Source organism: Hydra vulgaris, chromosome 01 (assembly GCF_038396675.1).
Source record: "Hydra vulgaris chromosome 01, alternate assembly HydraT2T_AEP".
In the NCBI taxonomy this organism is placed as follows: Eukaryota; Metazoa; Cnidaria; class Hydrozoa; order Anthoathecata; family Hydridae; genus Hydra; species Hydra vulgaris.
In genome coordinates, this window is record NC_088920.1 from 28,118,752 (window position 1) to 28,140,981 (window position 22,230).

The 22,230-nt window shown below is 28.8% G+C and overlaps 2 protein-coding genes across 2 annotated transcripts; both read left to right on the top strand.

The window, feature by feature from the left end:
- Window positions 1–13,832: 13,832 nt before the first annotated feature.
- Window positions 13,833–14,728, top strand: LOC136074299 (uncharacterized). Its single transcript, XM_065786605.1, has 2 exons — window positions 13,833–14,232; window positions 14,301–14,728. Exons 1-2 carry the CDS (start codon window positions 13,833–13,835, stop codon window positions 14,726–14,728), a joined length of 828 nt encoding a protein of 275 aa, XP_065642677.1.
- A 503-nt stretch (window positions 14,729–15,231) lies between these two features.
- On the top strand, window positions 15,232–16,014 carry LOC136074300 (uncharacterized). The gene has a single exon (XM_065786606.1). The coding sequence runs from the start codon at window positions 15,232–15,234 to the stop codon at window positions 16,012–16,014; it is 783 nt and encodes a 260-aa protein (XP_065642678.1).
- The last annotated feature ends 6,216 nt before the right edge of the window (window positions 16,015–22,230 follow it).

Genomic DNA, 22,230 nt, shown 5'->3' on the forward strand with positions numbered 1-22,230 from the left:
AAAATCGAACTAAATTTTTCTTGGAACGTTGTAAACTCCTCAACTGAAAGCTCACCATCACTTAAAGCTTTAGAAATTAATTCTTGGAGAGATAATCCGGTTTCAGCAGCTAAAGTATATAACACGTGGTAGCATTTGCTGCTGTTGTTTTGAATCAAACTGAGTAAAGCTGAAAAAATTCCACACCCAGCACCAGCTCCAGCAGGCACTATGCCTACTGGAGCTCCAACGCCTGTTTCTACAAGACTGCCACCAACAATTCCAATAATTAAACCTGCTTTATCGCAACTTGCTACAGCGATAAATAAGCGTTATCAATTTTTTTTGAGGCAACCTCAATTGAAGTTGGTCAATAATTGGAAATGGTTAAAACAAATACAGTTTAAATTTTGAGGTTTCCAAATTTAATAAGTGCTTGCTCCTTCAATTTCAAAGCGTAAAGTCTCAAATATTCTTCTTGGATTGCCTTGATATGTTGCGGTGTTGCAAGCTAATTAATAACACTTAATAAAACCATTAGAAATGCTTGGAGGGTTTGGATCGCCTTTGCCAAATCATTCGTTTCACAGGAATTTCTGAATAGATTGATACTATTAATGGAATCGTTAATGTGTATGTTACAGTAGAATTTGAAGTCCAGTATACTGTGTGAGATTGAGCCATTTTGTATTTATAAGAAATGAGAGCTGTGCCGAAGTATCTGTATCAAGTACCGGCAGTATCACTGTTTTTGTTTGTTATTGGTATCGGTGGATTAATACCGATACTTTAAAAATAATGTAACATCAAATTAAATATATAAGTACGTTTCTAAGAGGACAATATATAACTTTTTATTAAAATGAAATATTGAAGCAATATATTATTAACATGTTTCTTATAATACTTTTTTATTTCATTACGTGACATCCATGATCAATAATCAATCAGTTATTTGTTTATCTTTTTTTAACATGTATATTGAAAATGTGAGAAAAAAATTTATATTTGACAATACAAAGGAATCCTTAGTATTATCAAATATATCCTATGAAAGGATACGAAACCTGTTAACATAGTTATACTATACAAAATTACAACCCAAACTTTTTAGATAGGGCTAATTCCTTACTTCTGGATTATACTGAAAAATGCACTTTTTATTATTATGATAAAATTACCATTACCTGTTTAATTTCAGACTTAATTTATTTTTTATAAATGCAGTTTGCATCAATTATTACACCAATGAGGGTTCAACACTTGAAAAATCGTTTTATATAATTAAATAAACAAAAAACTCTTTTTTAATAAATTTTTAATAACTTTTATTATAAATTTTCATTAATTTAAAATCAAACAATTATTTGAAATTGTTGTTATTAAACACAATTAAAATAACTAAAAGTAAATTTTCAAATTTTCTTATGTTTAACTTATTTATTTCACAGCCTTTTGCCGCATTCAAATTTATTATGAATTTCGTATTGTTATAATTTTATAAGATACATTTTTAAATTAATCATTTTATTTTCACTTTCAGATATTAAATCAATAACAATTATTAAATTAATATGTCATTGACAAATAAAAGTATTGCATAGAAGTTTTTCTTAAAAAATTCATGTGATCAAAAGTTAAATACAAGCTATCTGATAAAATAATTTCTAGAGGAAGGAAAGCTGGAGAAAGGAACACCACAAGCATGATTAAACACCTTAAAGCAATACATAAAGAAAAGTTAATAGAAGAGCAGCTCATAGAGGAAAAGGAAATTAAGAAACAATCACAGAGAGAGAAAAAGAATTTTGTTTTAGCAGGACTTTCTCATTTATCAAGCAAGAAAATTAAAATATGTGACAACGCTTTAACAAGTTCTATTACAGATGAATACTTGTAAATGAGTGTTTATGCTTTCCTACGTTTATACCAACATTTTTTGCGTTTTTTGTTTACAGATATATGTTAAGTACAATTAACTCAGAAAACATTGCAAGAAAATTTGGGCTATAAACAATACTATATCACAAGAGATTTATAACTTAATTGCAGATGTTACTGCATTGAATAATCAGCTATTATTCACAGTTAAAATTTAGGTTTCAACAGGTTGATGAAAAAATTAAAACCAAATTGTGTTATTCCCAGCTGTAAATATTTTACCTATACAATATTACCATCAATTCACTCAACAATAATGGATAAGATGAAATTTACTTTACACAATGCTGAATTCATAAGCTTTACTACTGATGGAACTAGTAGTTACTACTGATAGTAGTTACTACTGATGGGACCAGTAGCTTTACTACTGATGGGACCAGTATACTGATATGGACCAGTAGTTTAGATGAAAGCTTCATGAGCCTGACAGGTTACTGTTTAGACAATATATTTAATCAGAAAACTGTTGTACTTAGAGTAGCTCCATTTTCTGAGTGGCATACAGCAGCAAATATTGTTGAATTGTTTCAAGATATTATGGCTTAATTTAAAATATCACCATCAAAAGTTCATTTAATAGCTAGAGATAATGGCGCAAATATTGTTAAGGCTATTAAAGATAGCCCATATGATAGTATGCCTTGTTTTTTACACACACTGCAACTAGTAATTAATGAGTGTATTTTTAAACAAACAGTAGTCAAGAATATCATGGCAAACTGCCATTCAATTTTTGAGCATTTCAGCTATTCTCCTCAAGCCTTCCATAAACTTAAAGCTCTTCAAGAAGCAAACAATGTTCCTAGGCACAATCTTATTCAAAATGTTCCAACAAGGTGGATTAGCACCTAACATATGTTAGAATGAATTTATGAACAAAGGAAACCTCTAACAATATATGCACTTGAAAATGGTAAGATTCCTTCATTAAATGCAAACAAATGGTTGATTATTGGACAAATTTGTGTTTTGCTAAAAAATTTCCACAAAACAACAGTTCGCTTGAGTGAAAGAAATTCTATTGTCTCAGATATTATACCACAGATACAGTTTTTGAAACATTTCATTAATAAAGCCTCAACTGATGACAATTTCATTGACCTGGAGAGTACATTAACTGATTTAACTAATTCGATGGAGAATAGATTCATACAATATATTGATAACTATAACATCATCTTGTCAACATTTCTTGATCCCAGATTCAAATTAAAAACGTTCAAAAATGAAATCACCGTCTCAGCTGCTAAATTAAGTATTGAGAGCATAACCGTTCAAGTTATTAAAACTCATGAAAATATAAAAAAAGTAAAGTTACTGAAAATGATCAGTTTGCGGATTGTGACCTTTAAACTATTGACTCAGAATATGCAAATAATGGTAGAGTACTAAATGAATACAAAGATATAGTAGAAATGGATATTGACAATTGCTTTGAAAACTTATAGGATTTAATTCTTTGAATTCTTAAATTGGTCAACCAATTCTTCAATTTATTTCTTTGAATTCTTAAATTGGTCAACCACAAACTTCAATTTCAAATGAAACTTTAGTAAATGAAATTCATCTCTACTCAAATAAAGACCTTATTGATGAAGAAAGCAATTCTTTGTAGTAGAGGAAATCACAGAAAAATAAAATGTCACTATTAGCAAAGCTTGCTTTAAAGTATTTAAGCTGCCCACCGTCTTCTGTAGAGAGTGTAAGACCTTTTAGTACCGGTGGAAATGTATATACTGCAAAGAGAAATAACTTAACAGAAGCTCATGGTGAAATGTTTATATTTCTGAACTATAATATAAATAATTTAAAATATTTGATTTTGTCTCTTTAACCAATTTTTTAAATATAAAATTTTAAAATTAAAAAAATATTCCATGTTTTTGTCTTTGAACGAACCAGTTAAAGTATCGGTATCGGTATCAGTATCGGAAAATACCTTTGTGTCAATATCGGTCAAAATTTTGGTTTCGGCACAGCTCTATAAGAAATACATTTGTTCAATATATAATATATTGTATACCGTAATATAAAACAACTAGTACTCCTACCATTATAACCACTGCAGTTAACTCCTCTTTATGCTTATTTGTATCAATCTATTTATTATTTTTTTCACTCGGTTCAGTTTTTCCTGTTGGCTCTGTTGGTTTTGTTGTTTTTGTTTTTACTCCATTTAAGCTTGTTGTAAGCCCAAATGCTGATTTTGGAGCTTGTAAAAGTTTATTATCCAAGCCGTCGATGATGTTGTTTTTAATGAAAGATCGCTTGGAATTAAATAAAGCAAAGGAACTAATGCATAGCCCATGTAGCTGTTTGCGTTTTCAAGAGTTTGCTGATATCTTGGAATGTCTTCTGCAAAATCTTCAGGACCTATAATGTATCTTCCTAATGCAGCAACAAAATCGCGTTGAGCGTCAAGAGCAGAAGCTGATAAGCCGATATTCGAAGACCAACCAGCTAACTGGGCAAAAAGTAGTTAAACAGCATAACTCCTTATTGACTCTGAAATGCTTAGAAGTCCTGGATTTGTAAGACCATAAGTAATTTCAGGAACTTGGCCATAGCAAGGATAATTACATTTAAATCAAGTATTTTTGAATCTCGCACAATTCGGCACGCATTGTATTGATATTTTCAATTCCCCAATCCTATATCTTTAGAAATATTAAATTCTTTTATTATCGCTCCGAACATTTTATTATCAACTGAAACATTCCACGGATTAAAACCGTTTGTGCATGGAATCGGCAACGTAAGGCGCCATAACGTTTGTCTAACAGTGTAATAAATGTGAAATTTATAATGAGCACTCATAAAGCTGTCAGTAGAGTAAAGCATAAGCATGCTTACCCCACATCCAGCAGAAGCCATGCTAGTTACAAAACTAAATGCATTAATATATGTGTTAGGTCCATCTCCATCAACACAATTACTGGGTTTAGAACCTCTAAAAACAGACTCTGCAGTTCAAACCCAATAATATGTTTAAAAAGTATTTGTGAAATTTGGTTTAAATATAAAGTTTTTACTTATTAAAACTACTGGGTTTTCCGAATCAGAAATAGATAAAGGACACCCTGAAATCCCGTTTGTCAGTTTTGGGTTAGGTGAGCTTGAAAGCTTTACATTGTTAATACTTAAATTTATATTAAGTTGTGGTATTTCTTGCTTAGAAAATTAGGATCATAAGAGTTTAAGGGATATAGGTGTTTCCCAATTCCACGTAAGACCCATCGCTGCCTGATGATGGTTCATTTGTTAAACCTGGATGTTCGCAATGAATTAAAAAAGCTGCTTTTTTACCTAATTTTAAAACATCTGAATACTTAATTTCCAGTATTTTTATTATTTAACATTTCAAATCGTTTTGCAATATCTCCTGTGTCAGCGATCCCTGGAGAAGCCATTATAATATTGTTTATTATCTTCTATACCTAACATAGCATTGTTAATAACGTTTAAATATAAGATATATAAAAGCTATAAATGCAATAATTAATGCCCATGTTTTATCAGCAAGCCAAATAACATTTGTCGCTGCTTTATCAATTAACTACCATATCAAACTTCCAATATAAGGATATAAAAATTTTCTTTTTTGATTTTTTTTCACCACCTATATTTCCTTTATCAGGACCTCCACCAACGTTATCGGGACCACCGACACCTTTATCAGGACCACCACACCTTTGTCTCCTTTATCAGGCTTTTCACCCCGTTTATCTCCTTTATCATGCTTTTCACCACCTTTGTTAGACTTATCACTACCTTTGTCTGAGTATTCATTTTTTTGTTTTTCAACTTTACCACCTGTTTCCTCTCTAATAATTTGTAAATTGTTAGCAACATCAACCCTTTAAAAGCGTTCAAATTTAACCCTTCAAAAGCGTTCATTGCCTTTGCTAAAATAATTGGTTTTTTTACTTAAAAAGTAATATCTAATGCTTTAAAATCATTAACTATAAACTCCAATGGCTGTGTTAATTGCGAGCCTCCATCATTTGTTATAATAACTTTATAAACCGTATTATTAATTTTATATTCAAAACAAAATTCATTTTTTCCTCTCCCAAACTCTGTTTTATACTCAAACCTTTTTTCAAAATTTGTATTAAATTTAGTTTTGTTTAGTTTTATATTGTAAATCAATGTTGAATACCATTGTCTCACTTTATCACCAACTTTAGATCTATTATCTTCTTTAAATTTTTTAGGTAAATAATCTGCTGCTATCATAATATTTTTATAACATCAATTGATGTGTCTTGAAACTCTTTTAATGAATTTTCGAATTGCAACTGGCGCTGTCTTTCAATTTTAGCTTAATCAAAAATATCTACCTCATCAATAGAGCCTTCAGGATCAATAGGTAGCATATCCCAATCACCCCATTCAACCCAATAACCTTTTTCACCTCAATCCACTTCACCACTTTTAATTAATGGAATATATTCAGTCATCTTCCGAAGAATAGTATATTAGATAGTAACTCCTCCTCTAAATATACTTAATAAAATGGCTTCAAGTTTGAATAGTAACTATAAAACCTTATTAAATCCTATTCGTGACTTATTAACCAGAAATAGTCCTAAAGGGGATAGGCAAATTATAACAGTTAATCTAAACCTATAACTATTGCATCTCCTTCAGGTACCAGTTTGCTTGTTCGTTTTCCTAATTTATCACCTAACATGGTCGTTGTACCTGGAACTGTCCATTTACTGTACGACGTTATTTTAACAGAGATACTGACTTAACTGCAAGGCTTGTGGCAAACTTAGCACAATTACGCTCCAGTAATCTTTATAGTCTATCAATCATTGATAGACTATGAAGATTACTGGAGCGTTCGAGATCTGTTCCTCCCACCAACTCAGCGAGACTAACATGACAGAATAATCCAAGGCATTGATGACCAAGCTGACCCTGGTAAATTAATCCTCCTAAGATCAGGTAGCACTACTGGAGCCAACGCTACAATTTCTCTCACTTTTGGACGAGCCCAGCTTCTTATGGGTCTAAGTACTGCACTTCTCTTAACTTTGACTTTTTCAATGTAAGAGGACCATTTCACCTATCAAGTTTTGGAGATCAACTAGAATATGAAATTAATTTTAGTGACCGTACGCATGTTGTTATTTCAGACACTTCAGCAACTCCAAATTATTCACTCAATAACATCGCTTTGCAATATGAGACTTTCTATAACCCACAGCTAGCTAATGAAGTATCATATGGTAGCGCAAGCCGCTTCAGGCTTGCTTTTAAGCGAATAATACGTCACCGTCGTGTTCAGCGTGACGCAAACCAAACCTAGTGGCTTTCCGATGTAAACATTTCATGTGAGAGTCTCAAGTACGTTCTCATATACTGCCCTCAATCAACTAGTTTTTCAAGACAGCCTGAAAAGTCTAATGTTGTGATGAATATTACAAAAGTAGATATCCTAATAAATGGACAGCCTAACCGTCGCTATTTTAATGGAATATCACTATACCATTTTTTCGAAGAAATTTACCGATGTCTTGCTGGTTCTTCCCGTAACTCAAGTAATGAAACCAATATGTTTATTATTGAAGATGTTTTTCAATCTGTGACATCTACCGGATTTTGTGCAGGTACCCAACAATTTTTAGCTATTGATTTTAGATCTGCAAGTGATCAGCATCTATCAGGAAGCGGTCAAAAATTAGAAAACACAGAAGATGGTATCCAAATAAATATTTCACGAACAGCTGGTACTGGTTCAGTAGACGTTGTCATCTTCATGTCATGGATGCTAACGCTCAGTTCGAGCAAGGGCGTTTCCGTAGTGTTGCATAATAAAAATTAACAAATACAATCAACACGCTGCTAACATAGTAATCTATAGCCTGCCCTTCATGGAATGGCCGTTTGATAGTGATAAACCATGGATGGGGTGATTGCCAATAAGCGGTGTAAAGAAGTGACGACACTACTTAATGGGGTGTAAAAAATTTTCCGGCAAGGTGTATTAATTTCTAATAATAAAGTAGCGTCTAAAATGGCGTCAACAGAAGTGATAGCGTCAAGTGGCGTCAAACCCGATGCCGAAAAATTCTCAACAATTGAAAAAAGCTAAGTGAATTCAAACCCCCATTATACTACTACTAATGGCGTAAGTGCGAACTGGCATAAGTGTGAATTGGCATAAATGCAAACCGGCATAAATGTGAAGCAGCTACAAAAAATAAGAGCAAATTGGCATAAGTGGGCCGAATAAGTTTGCAAACATTGGCATATGTGCGAAAGTAGTATATAATGCGGGTTCTGGCACATTTTGATTTCGACCATTTTAGTAACCACATTTTTTTCATATTATTTTAGATTCATTTCAAACTGTATTTTATAAATTTTTGATAAAATTCAATTTTTTTTCTTATCGATTTGATTGTTTTTTTATTTCTGGGTCAATTCAATCTAAAAAAATTTGATCGCGATCAAATTTTTTATAAAATTTGTCAATTTTATAAAAAATATTATTCTATATTATAATTTTCTCAATTTTTTATTATCTATCCAAGAGTTAAACGATTCAGGATATCCATACCACTTTACAAATGATTTGTTTTTGAGTTTTCGAATTACTTTTTCGATTCTAAATATTTCCTGATTTGTTTTTTGCAATTCTTGTTCATAAAATGTACCTTGTATTTCATCACCATTATAGTCATTTATTTTATAAGTTGGAGGATCTGTGTATTGAATTTTTGATATAGTAAAAACTTCTTCAGTCCATCTTGGTGTATATCCTTTTTCAAATGTTTTCTTCTTTTTAGTTATCCTAACTTTATCACCTATTGAAAATCTAGGATGCATTGGTCCTAATCTTATATTTCTGTTCAAGTTTAACCAAACAATATTCTCATTCTTTTTTATTACTAGCTTCAACTGGAGTCATTTTAATTGATGAATGTCTTGTATTGTTATAATTATTTACCATTTCATTTAAAATATCGATATATCTTGTTGTTGAATTAGCTGAAAAGTATTTAAACATTTTCTCTTTCACGGTTCTATTCCAACGTTCAACTACAGAACTTTTTTCTTCATTTTCAGTTGAGTATATATCTATCCCTAACGCTTTAACATGCTTATTATAAAATTCTTTGCCTTTATCTACCCACAATTTTTCACACGTTCTATCCTCAAATATTTTATTCAAAGCATGAGCAACATCAACTCCAGTTTTACTCTTCAATGGAACAATCCATCCATACTTTGAAAATACATCTATGACCATGAGTAAGTATTTTATACCGTCATTGAATTTGGATAAAGATTGCATGTCAACTAAATCAGCAGCCCATATTTCATCGATTCCATTGACAATTACTTTTCGTTTTCTAAAATGCTTTATAACGGGTTTATGAAGTTCGTTTGCAAGTTCATCAGTCCATATTAATTTTTTTTCCTTGTCTTTTTTACTGATCGATTGTAGTTTTTTTTGATCTTTCAGACCTAGTCCGAATCTAGCTTTAGATGCTATAATAGGTTTTATAATACCTCTTTCAATTTTTTCACGTGTTGTTGGATTGTTTATAGCATCCATTTCTTCAATCATCATTTTATCAGCTAAATTTCTATTTGGAGTATCTGTAAAATGTTGATAAGCAAGATCATGATGATAAGCAGCATTATCAACTCTATCAATAGGTTTACTCCATTCTTTATATGCGTCAGTAGAAGTGAGCCTTTCATCTAAATTAGTTCCAGGACCAGCAAAGTTTATTCCAGGTAAATGCATTTCACCAGGAAATTTTGCCCATGGTAATTTTATTTTTTTAGTTATTGAATTAATTGAATTCACTAAATCTCCACCTTTCATAGCTGATACAAATTGAGTTTTTGTTGTTCCACAAACTTCACAAGTTCCACGTAACATATTTCTATTGTTTTTGCTAACAACGTTTTGAAGGTTTAGTGTGTCTGTTTTTCTTTTACATTTGAAGCAATACATTTTTATAATGTAAATATTTTTTTATATTTCCAATAAAAAAATGAGCATCATTGATTTATCCTGGAATGCAAATAAAAATAAGAGAAATAATAGCAAGTTGCTCCCTAGAAGTATAAGAGGCTTAGTTGTTGGAAAGTCAGGTTGTGGAAAAACTACTTTGTTATTAAATTTACTTTTGAGACCTGGATGGTTAGATTATAATAATTTACAAATTTATGGAAAGTCGTTATATCAAGATGAGTATAAGATAATAAAAAAGTGTTTTGAAGAAAAATTACCAAAAGAAGTTATTCTTAATTTGTTTAAATATCAAGACAAAATAGAAAATCCAGATTTAATGATTGAAGAAGTTTCAAAAAATATAAAAGATAAATCTGATATTGAGTGTAATTTTTTTGAAAAAGGAGATGATGTACCAGATCCTGCTGATCTTGATTCAAAAAATAACAATTTAATAATATTCGACGATATTTTGCTTTCAAACCAAAATTAGTGTGAGGCATATTATACAAGAGGAAGACATAGTAATGTAGATTGTTTTTATCTTTCACAAAATTATTTTAAATTACCTAGACAAACTATAAGAGACAATTCCAATTTTATTTGCTTATTTCCTCAAGATTCAAAGAATTTAAATCACATATATAATGATCATGTTTCAAGTGATATGTCAAAAGATGAGTTTAAAAAGTTATGTAAAACTGCTTGGTCAGAACCTCATGGATTTGTTGTTATAGATTTATCTTCTAAATTAGATAATGGAAATTATAGAAGTGGACTAGATAGTTTTTATTTTACGAATGAATTTTTTAATAATTAATTTTTTTCTTTTATATAAAAAATGCCATGTATACATGTAAGTGGAAATAAAAGTGAAATAAAAACTAGATTCTCATCTAGTATATCTCTTGAAGATGATAAAGAATATGAAATGGCTCTAGTAAGTTTAGAGACGTATTACAGTTTTCCGAATATTGATTTGTCAAATAACAATTTTAAATATAGTTCAGACAACGGATCAACTTGGTTTAATATATATATTCCTACAGGAGCTTACGAGATTGGAGATATAAATGAATATATTCAATTAGCTATGATTAAAAATGGAAGTACTATATCAGGAGCTGCAGCTATTACAATTGGAGCTAATAGTAATACATTAAGTTCGACTTTAAATATTCCATCTGGATATCAAGTAGATTTAGCAGTTCCAAACTCAATTAGAACGCTTTTAGGTTTTGAATATCGAGTATACTCATCTGGATATTATGAATCAGAAAATATTGTAAATATATTAAAAGTGAATAGTATTCGTATTACGTCTGATATATTAGGTTCAACTTATTTAGATGGACAAACATCTAATATTGCATATTCATTTTTTCCAGATGTAGGTCCTGGATATAAAATTGTTGAAAAGCCAACTAATTTAATTTACTTAAAAGTAATTATAAAGCAAATTTCTTAAATGGTAACTAAAATAACGGATCAAGATGGAAATTTATTGAATTTACGATGAGAAAAAATAGATATTAGATTTCATATAAGGGAGAGACAAGATTCTATCCTTGAAAGAACATATACAAATGCTAATAGTAAATTTTTTCGTAAGTTATAATTTTTTTTCGTGAGTTATAAAAATGGCTAATTACACTAATATTAAAGTGAATATTTCAGAAGGACAATTGAAAAAAATTAAAAAAGCAGTTAGTAATGAACTCAATGCTAGTATCAAATTATCGTATGAAGATCTAAATGGTGAGCATGTATTAGCTGTAACAAAAAGACAATTGAATAAAATTAAAAGTATATGAAAATATGAAAAAGGTACTGGAGTTGTTATTAATTTAAGTAAAGCTCAACTTATACACAATTCTAACATAGAAGGAGGATTTCTTGGAGCACTTTTACCTTTTCTAACATCAGCTGGTAGCTTTTTAGCATCAAAAGTTATACCATCACTTGCAACAGGTCTACTTACAGGAGTAGGTGCTGCAACTGGAAACAATTTAATTAATAAAATTGCTGGTAATGGTATTTCTAAAACATTATATACTAAGATGAATGGTAAAGGAATTAAATTTACTAAATTAGGAAAAGGTTTCTATCTATCACCATGGAATAAAGGAGGAAATTTAGGAGACGGTTTATACTTGAATAGTGGTAATGGATATGAAAAGACGGGTAAAGGTCTATTATTAGGTCCTAATTCACCATTTGCTAATATTCCATTTTTAAATTTAATTTTTTAGGTCTTTCAGACCCATGTGGAGTAAGTCCTTCGGACTCATGAAAAATATTAACATATATAAAATAAATTTTTATATATGTAAAAACATGTCTAGATATCCAATACATAAATTTATAAATAAGGTACCCATGGTTGATACTTATGCATCTAATTCACATTTTAAATTTAATGAAAAATTAGATCATCCTACAGTATTAATAAACGGTACAAAATGTGAAATATTTGCACAGTAAGATATTAAATTAGATTTTGTCTCAAAAAAGTATTTCATTAAAATTAGGTATTGAAATTAATGGCAATAGTGTTGCATTAGTTTCACTTAAAAATGAACTTAAATTAAAATTGCTATGTTTACAAAATTCTGTTATATCAGAGTCTGTAGATGATATAGTTATTATCATTAAAAACAATTCATTTGAAGATGTAACAATTAATAAAGGAGATAGTTTATGCTTTATTAATTTATTATAAAAATTTTTTATTTCCTTTATAAAATGGAGTATTCAGCTAAACCTAATAATAAATTATATCCGTCTTTACCAAACGAATATACTGAAATAGAAACTCAAGTAAGTGCTACTGTATATTGTTTGAATAAAATAAGTGAAATTCAAAAAGAAATTGAAATTGAGAGAGATCTACATTAATTAAAAAGTATAATAAATCAATAAAAATAATTTCAGCAGTTGATGTTGCATTAATTGGAAGTACAATGGCACTTGGAACTGTTGGTATTGGTTTTTAGCTACAATAGTAGCAGCACCAATAGCTATTGCATGTGAAGGAGCAGCATTAGCAATAGGAGCTCTTTCATTGATAGGAGGGCAAATTAATAAAAAATTAAGTTTAAAAGCACAAAAACATGAAAGTATTAAAATACTTGCAAATTCAAAATTAAATACAATAATGGATCATATTTCTAAAGCTTTAGTAGACGGACAAATAGATGATAAAGAATTTGAGCTGATACTTAGTGAATTTGAAAAATTTAAAGTGATGCTTGAAGATATTAGATCAAAAATTAAAAAAAATATTGATGAACAAACTAAAATATCGTTGATTAATCAAGGAAGAGAAGAGGCTATTAATCTATTACAAATGAGATTTAATAAATCTGAAAATATTAATAAGATAAAATAACTTAAGTAAATTCTTTCTTGTTATTAAAAATATGTTTTACTTTTACCCTTTCTTTTTAGAATGTAGCAAGCGTGAAAATGACTTGAATAAAAAAAGGTATTTAGAAAAATTAGTATTTGGAGAAGCAGGCTTTATAAGAAATAATATGCTAATTACTGATGGAGGTAACTTTAAAATACCTACTCAGTATAGTGATGAAGCTAGAGATAAGCTATATTATCTTATTCAGTTTAAATATCATAAAGATTATCGTAATGTTGAAAATATGATTAAAGAATCATATAAAGAATGGAAAAATATTAGTAAGAAAGAAAAGTGTAGATTAGTTGATAGATATGTATATAATTTAGATTGTAATCTTAAAGAAAAAAAATTTACAAGAAGCAAACTATTGTCTGATTTAATATTTAATCCAATAGAAGATATTGATATTAATTATAGTGATTTTGAAATTAAAGATATCATTTATAAAAATTAAAAAAACACATAACATCTTTTGTGTTATGTGTTTTATTTTTTCTTAAATACATAAAAATGTCGTTGTTTAAATTTACAGATCCTGGTAAAAGAGATCAACTTGTAAAAGAAATCACATATCTTAGGAAAAAAGTACAACAAGATAATATTGCTGAAAAAGTGGGTGACTATAACCTACAGATGGATTTATCAAAGTTATATAGACCCTTAATTGATAGTCAATCTGGAATAAATAATAGTATATCTAATTTGAAAGATCAGTTAGCACTCACTTTTTCAAATCCTGAAAAGGATCTTGCTATCCTTCCTCTTGATAAAGGGTCTGAAGTTCCTGAAAAACCTAATATTTTAAATTTTGGAAAAATTGCAACAAATTATCTTAGATTGTATACAAAAAGTAAAAAGTCTACAGATCCTACATTTGGAATACATTCAAAAGGAGATGAACTATATATTGGTAAAAAGCCAATTACAATTAATAATGATGATATAACTGTTGATTGAAAGAAATATGAGGGTACACAGGCCTTTGGGAATTAGTAACAAAGTTTAAACCTGATAAAGAGGTATATAGTACTGAAGATCTTAAAAATTATCGAGAAATATTAATAAATACAGATGCTCTTACTGCTGATAAAGGTAAAGTAAGATCATCTAGAAGTGAAAAATATAATGAGTTAATATCTCCAATTTGGAAAGATATAAGAACTCCTATATTATCAAAGAGAAAACTTGAATATGGAACTGGAGTTAAAAGAACAAGAATACAAACTGTAATTCTTCCTAGTGATCCTAATGCTCTAGTTGAGATGCTTGAGTTACGTATAGCTGCATGGGAAGCAGGTAATAGTTCATCAAGAAATGAAGCTGTTGCAATTAGCGATGAATTATTAAGACAAGGTGTATTAAGTAAGGGTAGGTATGAAGCAATACAGAATACTCTTGCAATATAAAAAAATTTTTTCCCTAATTAAAAATGATTATTGTTCAAAATAAAAGATTTGTGAAAAAACATGTTATTGGGGGTAGTGGATTTTTTGATACTTTAAGAGAAATGTTTAGACGAGCAGCAGCATCAAATGTAACAAAAGTATCATCAGCTATACTTAAAAAGCTTGCAGCTACTGATTTAGGAAAAACTGCAGTAACTGCTGCTAAATCAGCAGGAAAAGAACTTGCAACATCAGCAATAGAAGCTGCTAAAAATACTACAATTGAAAGAGGAAATAAATTAATTAATAAAGTAGCTCCAAAAGTAAATCTTAGTAAAAAAAGTGAGGATATATTATCAAAATTAGCAAAGTCAGGAGATGAAGCAGTAACAAATTTAAATAACATAATTAATGGAAATGGGGTAAAGCTATCACGTAAGAATGCTATCAGAATAGAGGATATAGTTAAAAAAGGGAGAGGCCTTTGGAGTATATAAAAAATTTTTTTTTCTATTATATAAAAAATGACAATTTCTCAACCAATTTTAAATATTACAGAAACACCAATTGTAGATGAATCAATTGAAAAATATTATTATCGAGATTATGATCCAGCATCTCGACCTAATCTAAATAATACTGGAAATATTATAATAAATATTGAACAATCCGATTTATATTCAGTACCATCTTATGCATATCTGTTGTTTAAAGGAAGACTTCTTAAAGCTGATAATACCGTTTATGGTGCTACAGATGCAGTAGCTCTTACAAATAATGGCATTATGTATCTATTTAGTCAAATAGCTTATCAATTATCTAATCAAGATATTGAAGTAGTTTTTAATCCTGGACAAGCAACTACAATGTTAGGGATGCTTAAATACCCGAACGATTATCAATTAGCTCAAGGGTTGAATCAATTATGGTATAAAGATTCAGCAACAACAGCAGTCATTGCAGATAACACAGGATTTGCAGCAAGACAAGGATACATGATTCAAAAACCAACTGCAAAAGGTACATTTTCATTTTGCGTACCTTTAAAGCATATCTTCGGATTCTGTGATGATTATGATAAAGTTATTTATGGATTTAAACATACAATAATTCTTACTAGAAAATCTGATGATGATGCTATTTTTAGAGGAGCTGCTGCAGCTGCTGGAAAAGTAGACCTCCAAAGAGTGACATTGTTTATGCCGCATGTACAACCAGCCCTAGCACAACAAAATGAACTTTTAAGTATTATAGCATCTAAAGCAACAATTCCAGTTGCTTTTAGAGCTAGACATGTGATAGTTTAGAAATCCCACAAACTTTATCGACCAAGAAATGAAAGACCAAGATATATTATTGTTGGATTTCAAACAAATAAAAATGGAGATCAAACAACTAATCCAGCCATATTCGATCATTGTGACTTGAAAAATATTTACGTTAGGCTAAGTTCTGATAAATACCCAGTAACGGATTATAGCTTATCCTTTCCAAATCAACAATTCTCAAGAGCTTATAGAGATGCAGCTGTATTTAGTGAAAAATATTATGGAATGAACGAATTGATTACTCAAAGTAACATACAACCTCTTGATTATAAAGATTTGTTCCCTATATTTGTTATTGATGTAAGTAATCAACCAGAAAGATATAAATCATCAGTAATAGATATACAAATTAAAATGAACTTTAATACAGCAGTTCCTCAATATACGTTAGGATATGCTGTAGTAATATCAGATAAATTAGTGAACTTTAAATCAGATGGAAGTAAATTAGACCTTATTATTAATTAAAAAATGATATAAATAATTTTTTTTCTTTATATAATAAAAATGTATTAAACAAGGACAGCATTGCAAAATTTATTAAAAGAAAATAACATTTCACAAACATCTAAAAATTATGTCACATTATTAATGCTTGCTATAGATAATGGTTTGATTGATAAGGATGCGATCATGTCAAAAGCAACAGAATTAACTGATGTGAAAAGACCTATTGGAAGACCTAGATTAAATAAAGTAAAAGAAGTTCGTGAGAGAAAACCAGTAGGAAGACCTAGATTAAATAAAGTAAAAGAAGAAAAAGAAAAAAAAGAAATTGATCCAAAATATGAAAGATTAAGAACAATTAGGAAAGAACCAGTCACTATTAAACTCACAAACATAGAAACAGGAGAAGAAATAATATATAAATCTTTATATAGGGCTATGAAAGAAACTGGACATGGATTTGGTTATTTTGAATTACGTAATGGAAAGATTGAGGATGGTTATAAGATTGAAGTACTCAATTCTAAAAAATTAAAAAAATTTTTCATGGATCCGAAGGATCTGAAAAATTAAAAAAAATCTAAAGATTTTTGATGTGCTAAAATCGCTTAAAAAAAGATTGATATATAAAAATGGAAGATAAAGGTATGGAATTTTATAAAATGTTTAAACCAAGTTCATGTCAATTGTATTGGAAAAAATCAAATGGATTTGTGCAATCTACTTCAGATCCTTTTGAAAAATGTGAATCTTACAAAACCGCTATAAAAAGACCAAAAAAATAAAATTTATAAAATATTAAATTTCATCTGATCTTATCATATAAAATTTTTGATAAGAAAAAAAAATTTTGAAAAAAATGATATAAAGAAATTAAAAAATATAAAAAATAAAAATCTTATGGATATAAAAATGGAAAACAAAACGGTAAAAGAATTAAAACAAATCGCTAAAGAGCGAGGAATTAAACATTATTATAATATGAGAAAAGGTGAACTTGTTAATGCATTATCACAAGTTCCTTCTGCTCGTCATACCACTTTGGATCTAATAACATTTGATAATTCTAATATATTAGCTCCATCTTCTGTACAAAGCCATGTAAATCATATATTAAACGAACAAATTCCATCAAGTTCATCCCCTGTTTTACAACCTGAATTATTTTCAAAGTTGACTACAGCTGTAAAAAATGCATCATCGTATGTTGTCAACAGAATTATAGATGTTGAAGAATGGATTAAACCCTATGTACCAGATCTGATTAAGAAAAAAGTAGAAGATATAGGATCTGAGCTTAAAAGAAAAATAGACTCAATAAAATCTCTAGTTTACTCTACAATATACAAAAATCCTTTGAAGCCAAGCAAAGTGGAATTTAAATTGACACAATCAGCTGTTAAGAATGTGACAAAACAATATTTAGCTAAAGGTATAAATGGATATGATCTTGAAACTTTTATGAATGTTGCTAAAAATAGTGCAATTAAAGTACTAAATGAAAATAGAGGATCTAAAGTGAATATAGTTGTCATTTGTAAAATGGAAAAAACTAGTATTTTAACAGGAGATGTTATAACTGCAACTCCTAGATTTGCAACGAATAGTACTGTTATATTAGAATCTACAAATTTAGATGAAATTTATGAAAGATCAAAGTCTAAAATTTTAGAAACTTTTTTAATGTTTCAACAGTTAGGATCAAACTGGATATTTGTTTCTATTAAAAAAATGGATATAAATATTATAGAGTATAATCCACTTAAAGCAAAATCTTATATTCCACTTGATAAAAAATTAGTATCTAAAAAAGCAATCATTAATATGCAAAATGATGATAATCAATGCTTTAAGTGGTGTATTGCAAGAGCATTAAATCCAACAGATAATAATCCTCAAAGAATAGATAAAGATCTTATAACTCAAGCTGAAAAAATAAATTGGGATAAAATAGAATTTCCAGTTTCATTAAAACAAATTACACAATTTGAGAAAAATAATCAAGATATAAGTGTGAATGTATATGGATATGAGAGTTCATCAGTTTATCCTTTACGTATTTCAAAGAATAATGATAGACAACATTTAATAGATGTGTTGTTAATATCTGATGGTGAAACGAATCATTATTGTTTAATAAATAATTTAAGTAGATTACTTTCATCACAAACATCAAAAAGAAATTGTGCAACTCACTATTGTAGAAATTGTTTATTAGGATTTAGTTCAGAAGAATCATTATCTAAGCATAAATTGTATTGTGATACACATGATTCAGTTCGTATTGAACTTCCAAAACAAGGTTCAACAATGTATTTTAAACATTATTTTAAATCAATGAGAGTACCCTTTGTAATATATGCAGACTTTGAAAGTTTTATTAAACCTATCAATACTTGTACTCCCAATCCAGATGTATCCTATACGAAGCAGTATCAGAAACATATACCAAGTTCATTCTGTTACTATATTAAATGTTTTGATGAAAGTTTTTACAAAAGCAGTCCAGTTTCATATACTGCATATAATGAAGATGAAGATATTGCACAAATATTTGTTGATAGGTTAAAAGATGATATCTTGGAAATTCGTAATAAAGTAGATTTTAAAAAGCCTATGATATTTACAAGTAAAAATAAGAAGGAGTTTAAAGCAGCAATAAAGTGTCATATTTGTGAAAAAGATTTAGGAAAAGACAGAGTGCGAGATCATTGTCATTTAACTGGATATTACAGAGGTGCTGCTCATAAAGATTGTAATTTAAAATATAGAATTCCAGAGTACTTCCCAGTACTATTTCATAATTTATGAGGTTATGATAGTCACTTGTTCATAAAGAAATTATCAGGAGGTAAATTAAGCTGTATACCTAACAATGAAGAAAAATATATCAGCTTTTCTAGAGAGAATAAAGTTGGAGAGTTTATTAATAAAGAGGGTAAAACTATGGATATTAAGCGAGAGATTCGTTTCTTAGACAGTTATAGATTTATGCCATCTAGTTTAGATGCTCTATCAAAAAATTTATCAAAAGAACAATGTAGAAATATCGGAAAATTGTATACAGGTACACAATTAGATTTATTACTCAAAAAAGGTATATACCCTTATGATTGGGTTGATTCTATTGATAAATTTAATGAATCACAACTACCTCCAAAAGAATCATTCTTTTCTAAATTGAATGATGAAGCAATTAATGATGATGCTTACTTACATGCGCAAACTGTATGGAATGAGTTTCATTGTAAATCTTTTAGAGATTATCACAACTTATATAATGTTTCAGATGTACTTTTACTAACTGATGTCTTTGAAAATTTTAGAGATGTTTGCATGAAAAATTATAAGTTAGATCCAGCTTGGTATTATACATCACCAGGATTAGCTTGGGATGCTGCATTGAGAAAAACAAAAGTAGAGTTAGGACTATTGAGTGATTATGATATGATACTCATGATACAAAAAGGAATAAGAGGTGGAATCAGTACGACATCAAATAGATTAGGAAAATCTAATAATATGTATATGGATAATTATGATAAAACTAAACCCTCAAAATTTATCCAATATCTAGATGCTAATAATCTATATGGATGGGCTATGAGTAAACCACTTCCTACACATGGATTTAAATGGATGGATGATGATGAATTGGAAAATTGGAAATCAGTTCCATGTATACTTGAAGTTGATTTAGATTATCCAGATCATCTTCATGATGAGCATAATGACTATCCACTTGCTCCTGAAAGATTTAAAGTGGGTAAAGTTGAAAAATTAATTCCAAACTTGAATAATAAGAAAAGTTATGTGGTACATTATAACAATCTTAAATTGTATGAAAGATTAGGATTAAATATAACAAAAATCCATAAAGGAATAAAATTTGAAGAAAGTGCATGGTTAAGTGAATATATTGAACTTAATACTAATCTAAGGACTAAAGCAACAAATGAATTTGAAAAAGATTTCTTTAAACTCATGAAAAATTCAGTCTTTGGAAAAACAATGGAAAATATTGCAAAAAGAGTTGATGTAAGGTTAGTCACAAACAGAGATGAAGCTGTTAAATTAGCATCAAGACCAAACTACGAAAGTAGGACGATATTTGATGAAAATTTAATAGCGATTCATATGAAGAGAACCAAATTAAAGTATAACAAACCAATTTACTTAGGTATGTCTATATTAGATTTGAGCAAAACTCTAATGTATGAATTTCATTAGGATTATATAAAGAAAAAATATTCTGATAAAGCCAAACTCTTATTCACAGATACAGATTCATTAGCATATGAAATAAAAACAGAGGATTTTTATGAAGATATTAAAAACGATATTGAAAGTAAATTTGATACTAGTGAATTTGTTCCAAATCATCCAGCAATTAATAACGGATTTAAAGTTGGATTAAATAAAAAAGTAATTGGAATGTTCAAAGATGAAGCAAAAGGAAAACAAATTGAAGAATTTGTAGGATTAAGATCCAAGTTGTATTCATACAAGATTCATGAAAAAGAAAACAAAAGATGTAAAGGTGTAAAGAGAAATGTTGTTAAGAACTACATAACACACGACGATTATAAAGATTGTTTACTTAATAGAAAAGAACACATTAGGAAAATGAATATTATAAGATCACATGCACATGAAGTTTTTGCAGAAGAGATTAATAAAGTAGCATTAAGTTCAGAAGATGATAAAAGAGTCATATTAGATGATGGAATACACACATTAGCATATGGACACTATAATCTCATTAATAAGCCGAAAATCGTATCCATAACAGTTAGGCAAAAGGCAACAAATTATTTTAAAAAACTATTTATCTTATAAAAAATTATTTTATATAAAGAAATAAAATTAAAAAAATAATTTTTTGAAATGACATAAATAATTATTTTCTTTATATACATATAAAAATGAGAATAATAAATGTTATAGAATTTGAAAAATTAGTAGATTGGTCATATTTATCTGAAAATCCAAATCCAATTGCTATCATGTTGTTAAAAGATAATTTAGATAAAGTATATTGGAAATGGTTATCTAAAAATCCAAATGCAATTGAAATGCTAAAAGATAATTTAGATAAAGTCAGTTGGTTTTGGTTATCTTCAAATCCTAATGCTATTGAACTATTAAAAAATAATTTAGATAAAGTAGACTGGTGGAAACTATCTTCAAATCTAAATGCAATTGAGATATTAAAAGATAATTTAGATAAAGTAAATTGGTGTCAATTATCTTTAAATCCAAATGCAATTGAGATATTAAAAGCTAATTTAGTTAAAGTAGACTGGTATAGGTTATCTGCAAATCCAAATGCTATTGAATTATTAAAAAATAATTTAAATAGAGTAAGTTGGGGTGGATTATCTGACAATCCAAATCCAATTGCAATTGAATTATTAAAAGATCCCAATCTGCTTTATTAGATAAAGCAGATTGGGATTATTTATCTGCAAATCCAAATGCAATTGAGATATTAAAAGATAATTTAGATAAAGTAAATTGGGATAAATTATCTTCAAATCCAAATGCAATTGAGATATTAAAGGATAATTTAGATAATGTCGATTGGGAAAATTTATCTACAAATCCAAATATTTTCACTTATCATTATGAAAAGATAAAAGAAACAAATATACATTTACCTGAATTGAAAGAATTTTTCATTTCACCTGACTATTTAGATTTACTTATTAGTTTATATGGAAGAGAATTTTCATTAAATGTATTCCT

Bases quoted from the DNA above. Each gene is read 5' to 3' on its own strand.
- LOC136074300 (XM_065786606.1), top strand. From the start codon at position 15,232: ATGACAATTTCTCAACCAATTTTAAATATTACAGAAACACCAATTGTA.
- LOC136074299 (XM_065786605.1), top strand. From the start codon at position 13,833: ATGTCGTTGTTTAAATTTACAGATCCTGGTAAAAGAGATCAACTTGTA. The intron at 14,233-14,300 runs GTAAAAAGCCAA...GAGGGTACACAG, and splicing joins AGGAGATGAACTATATATTG to GCCTTTGGGAATTAGTAACA.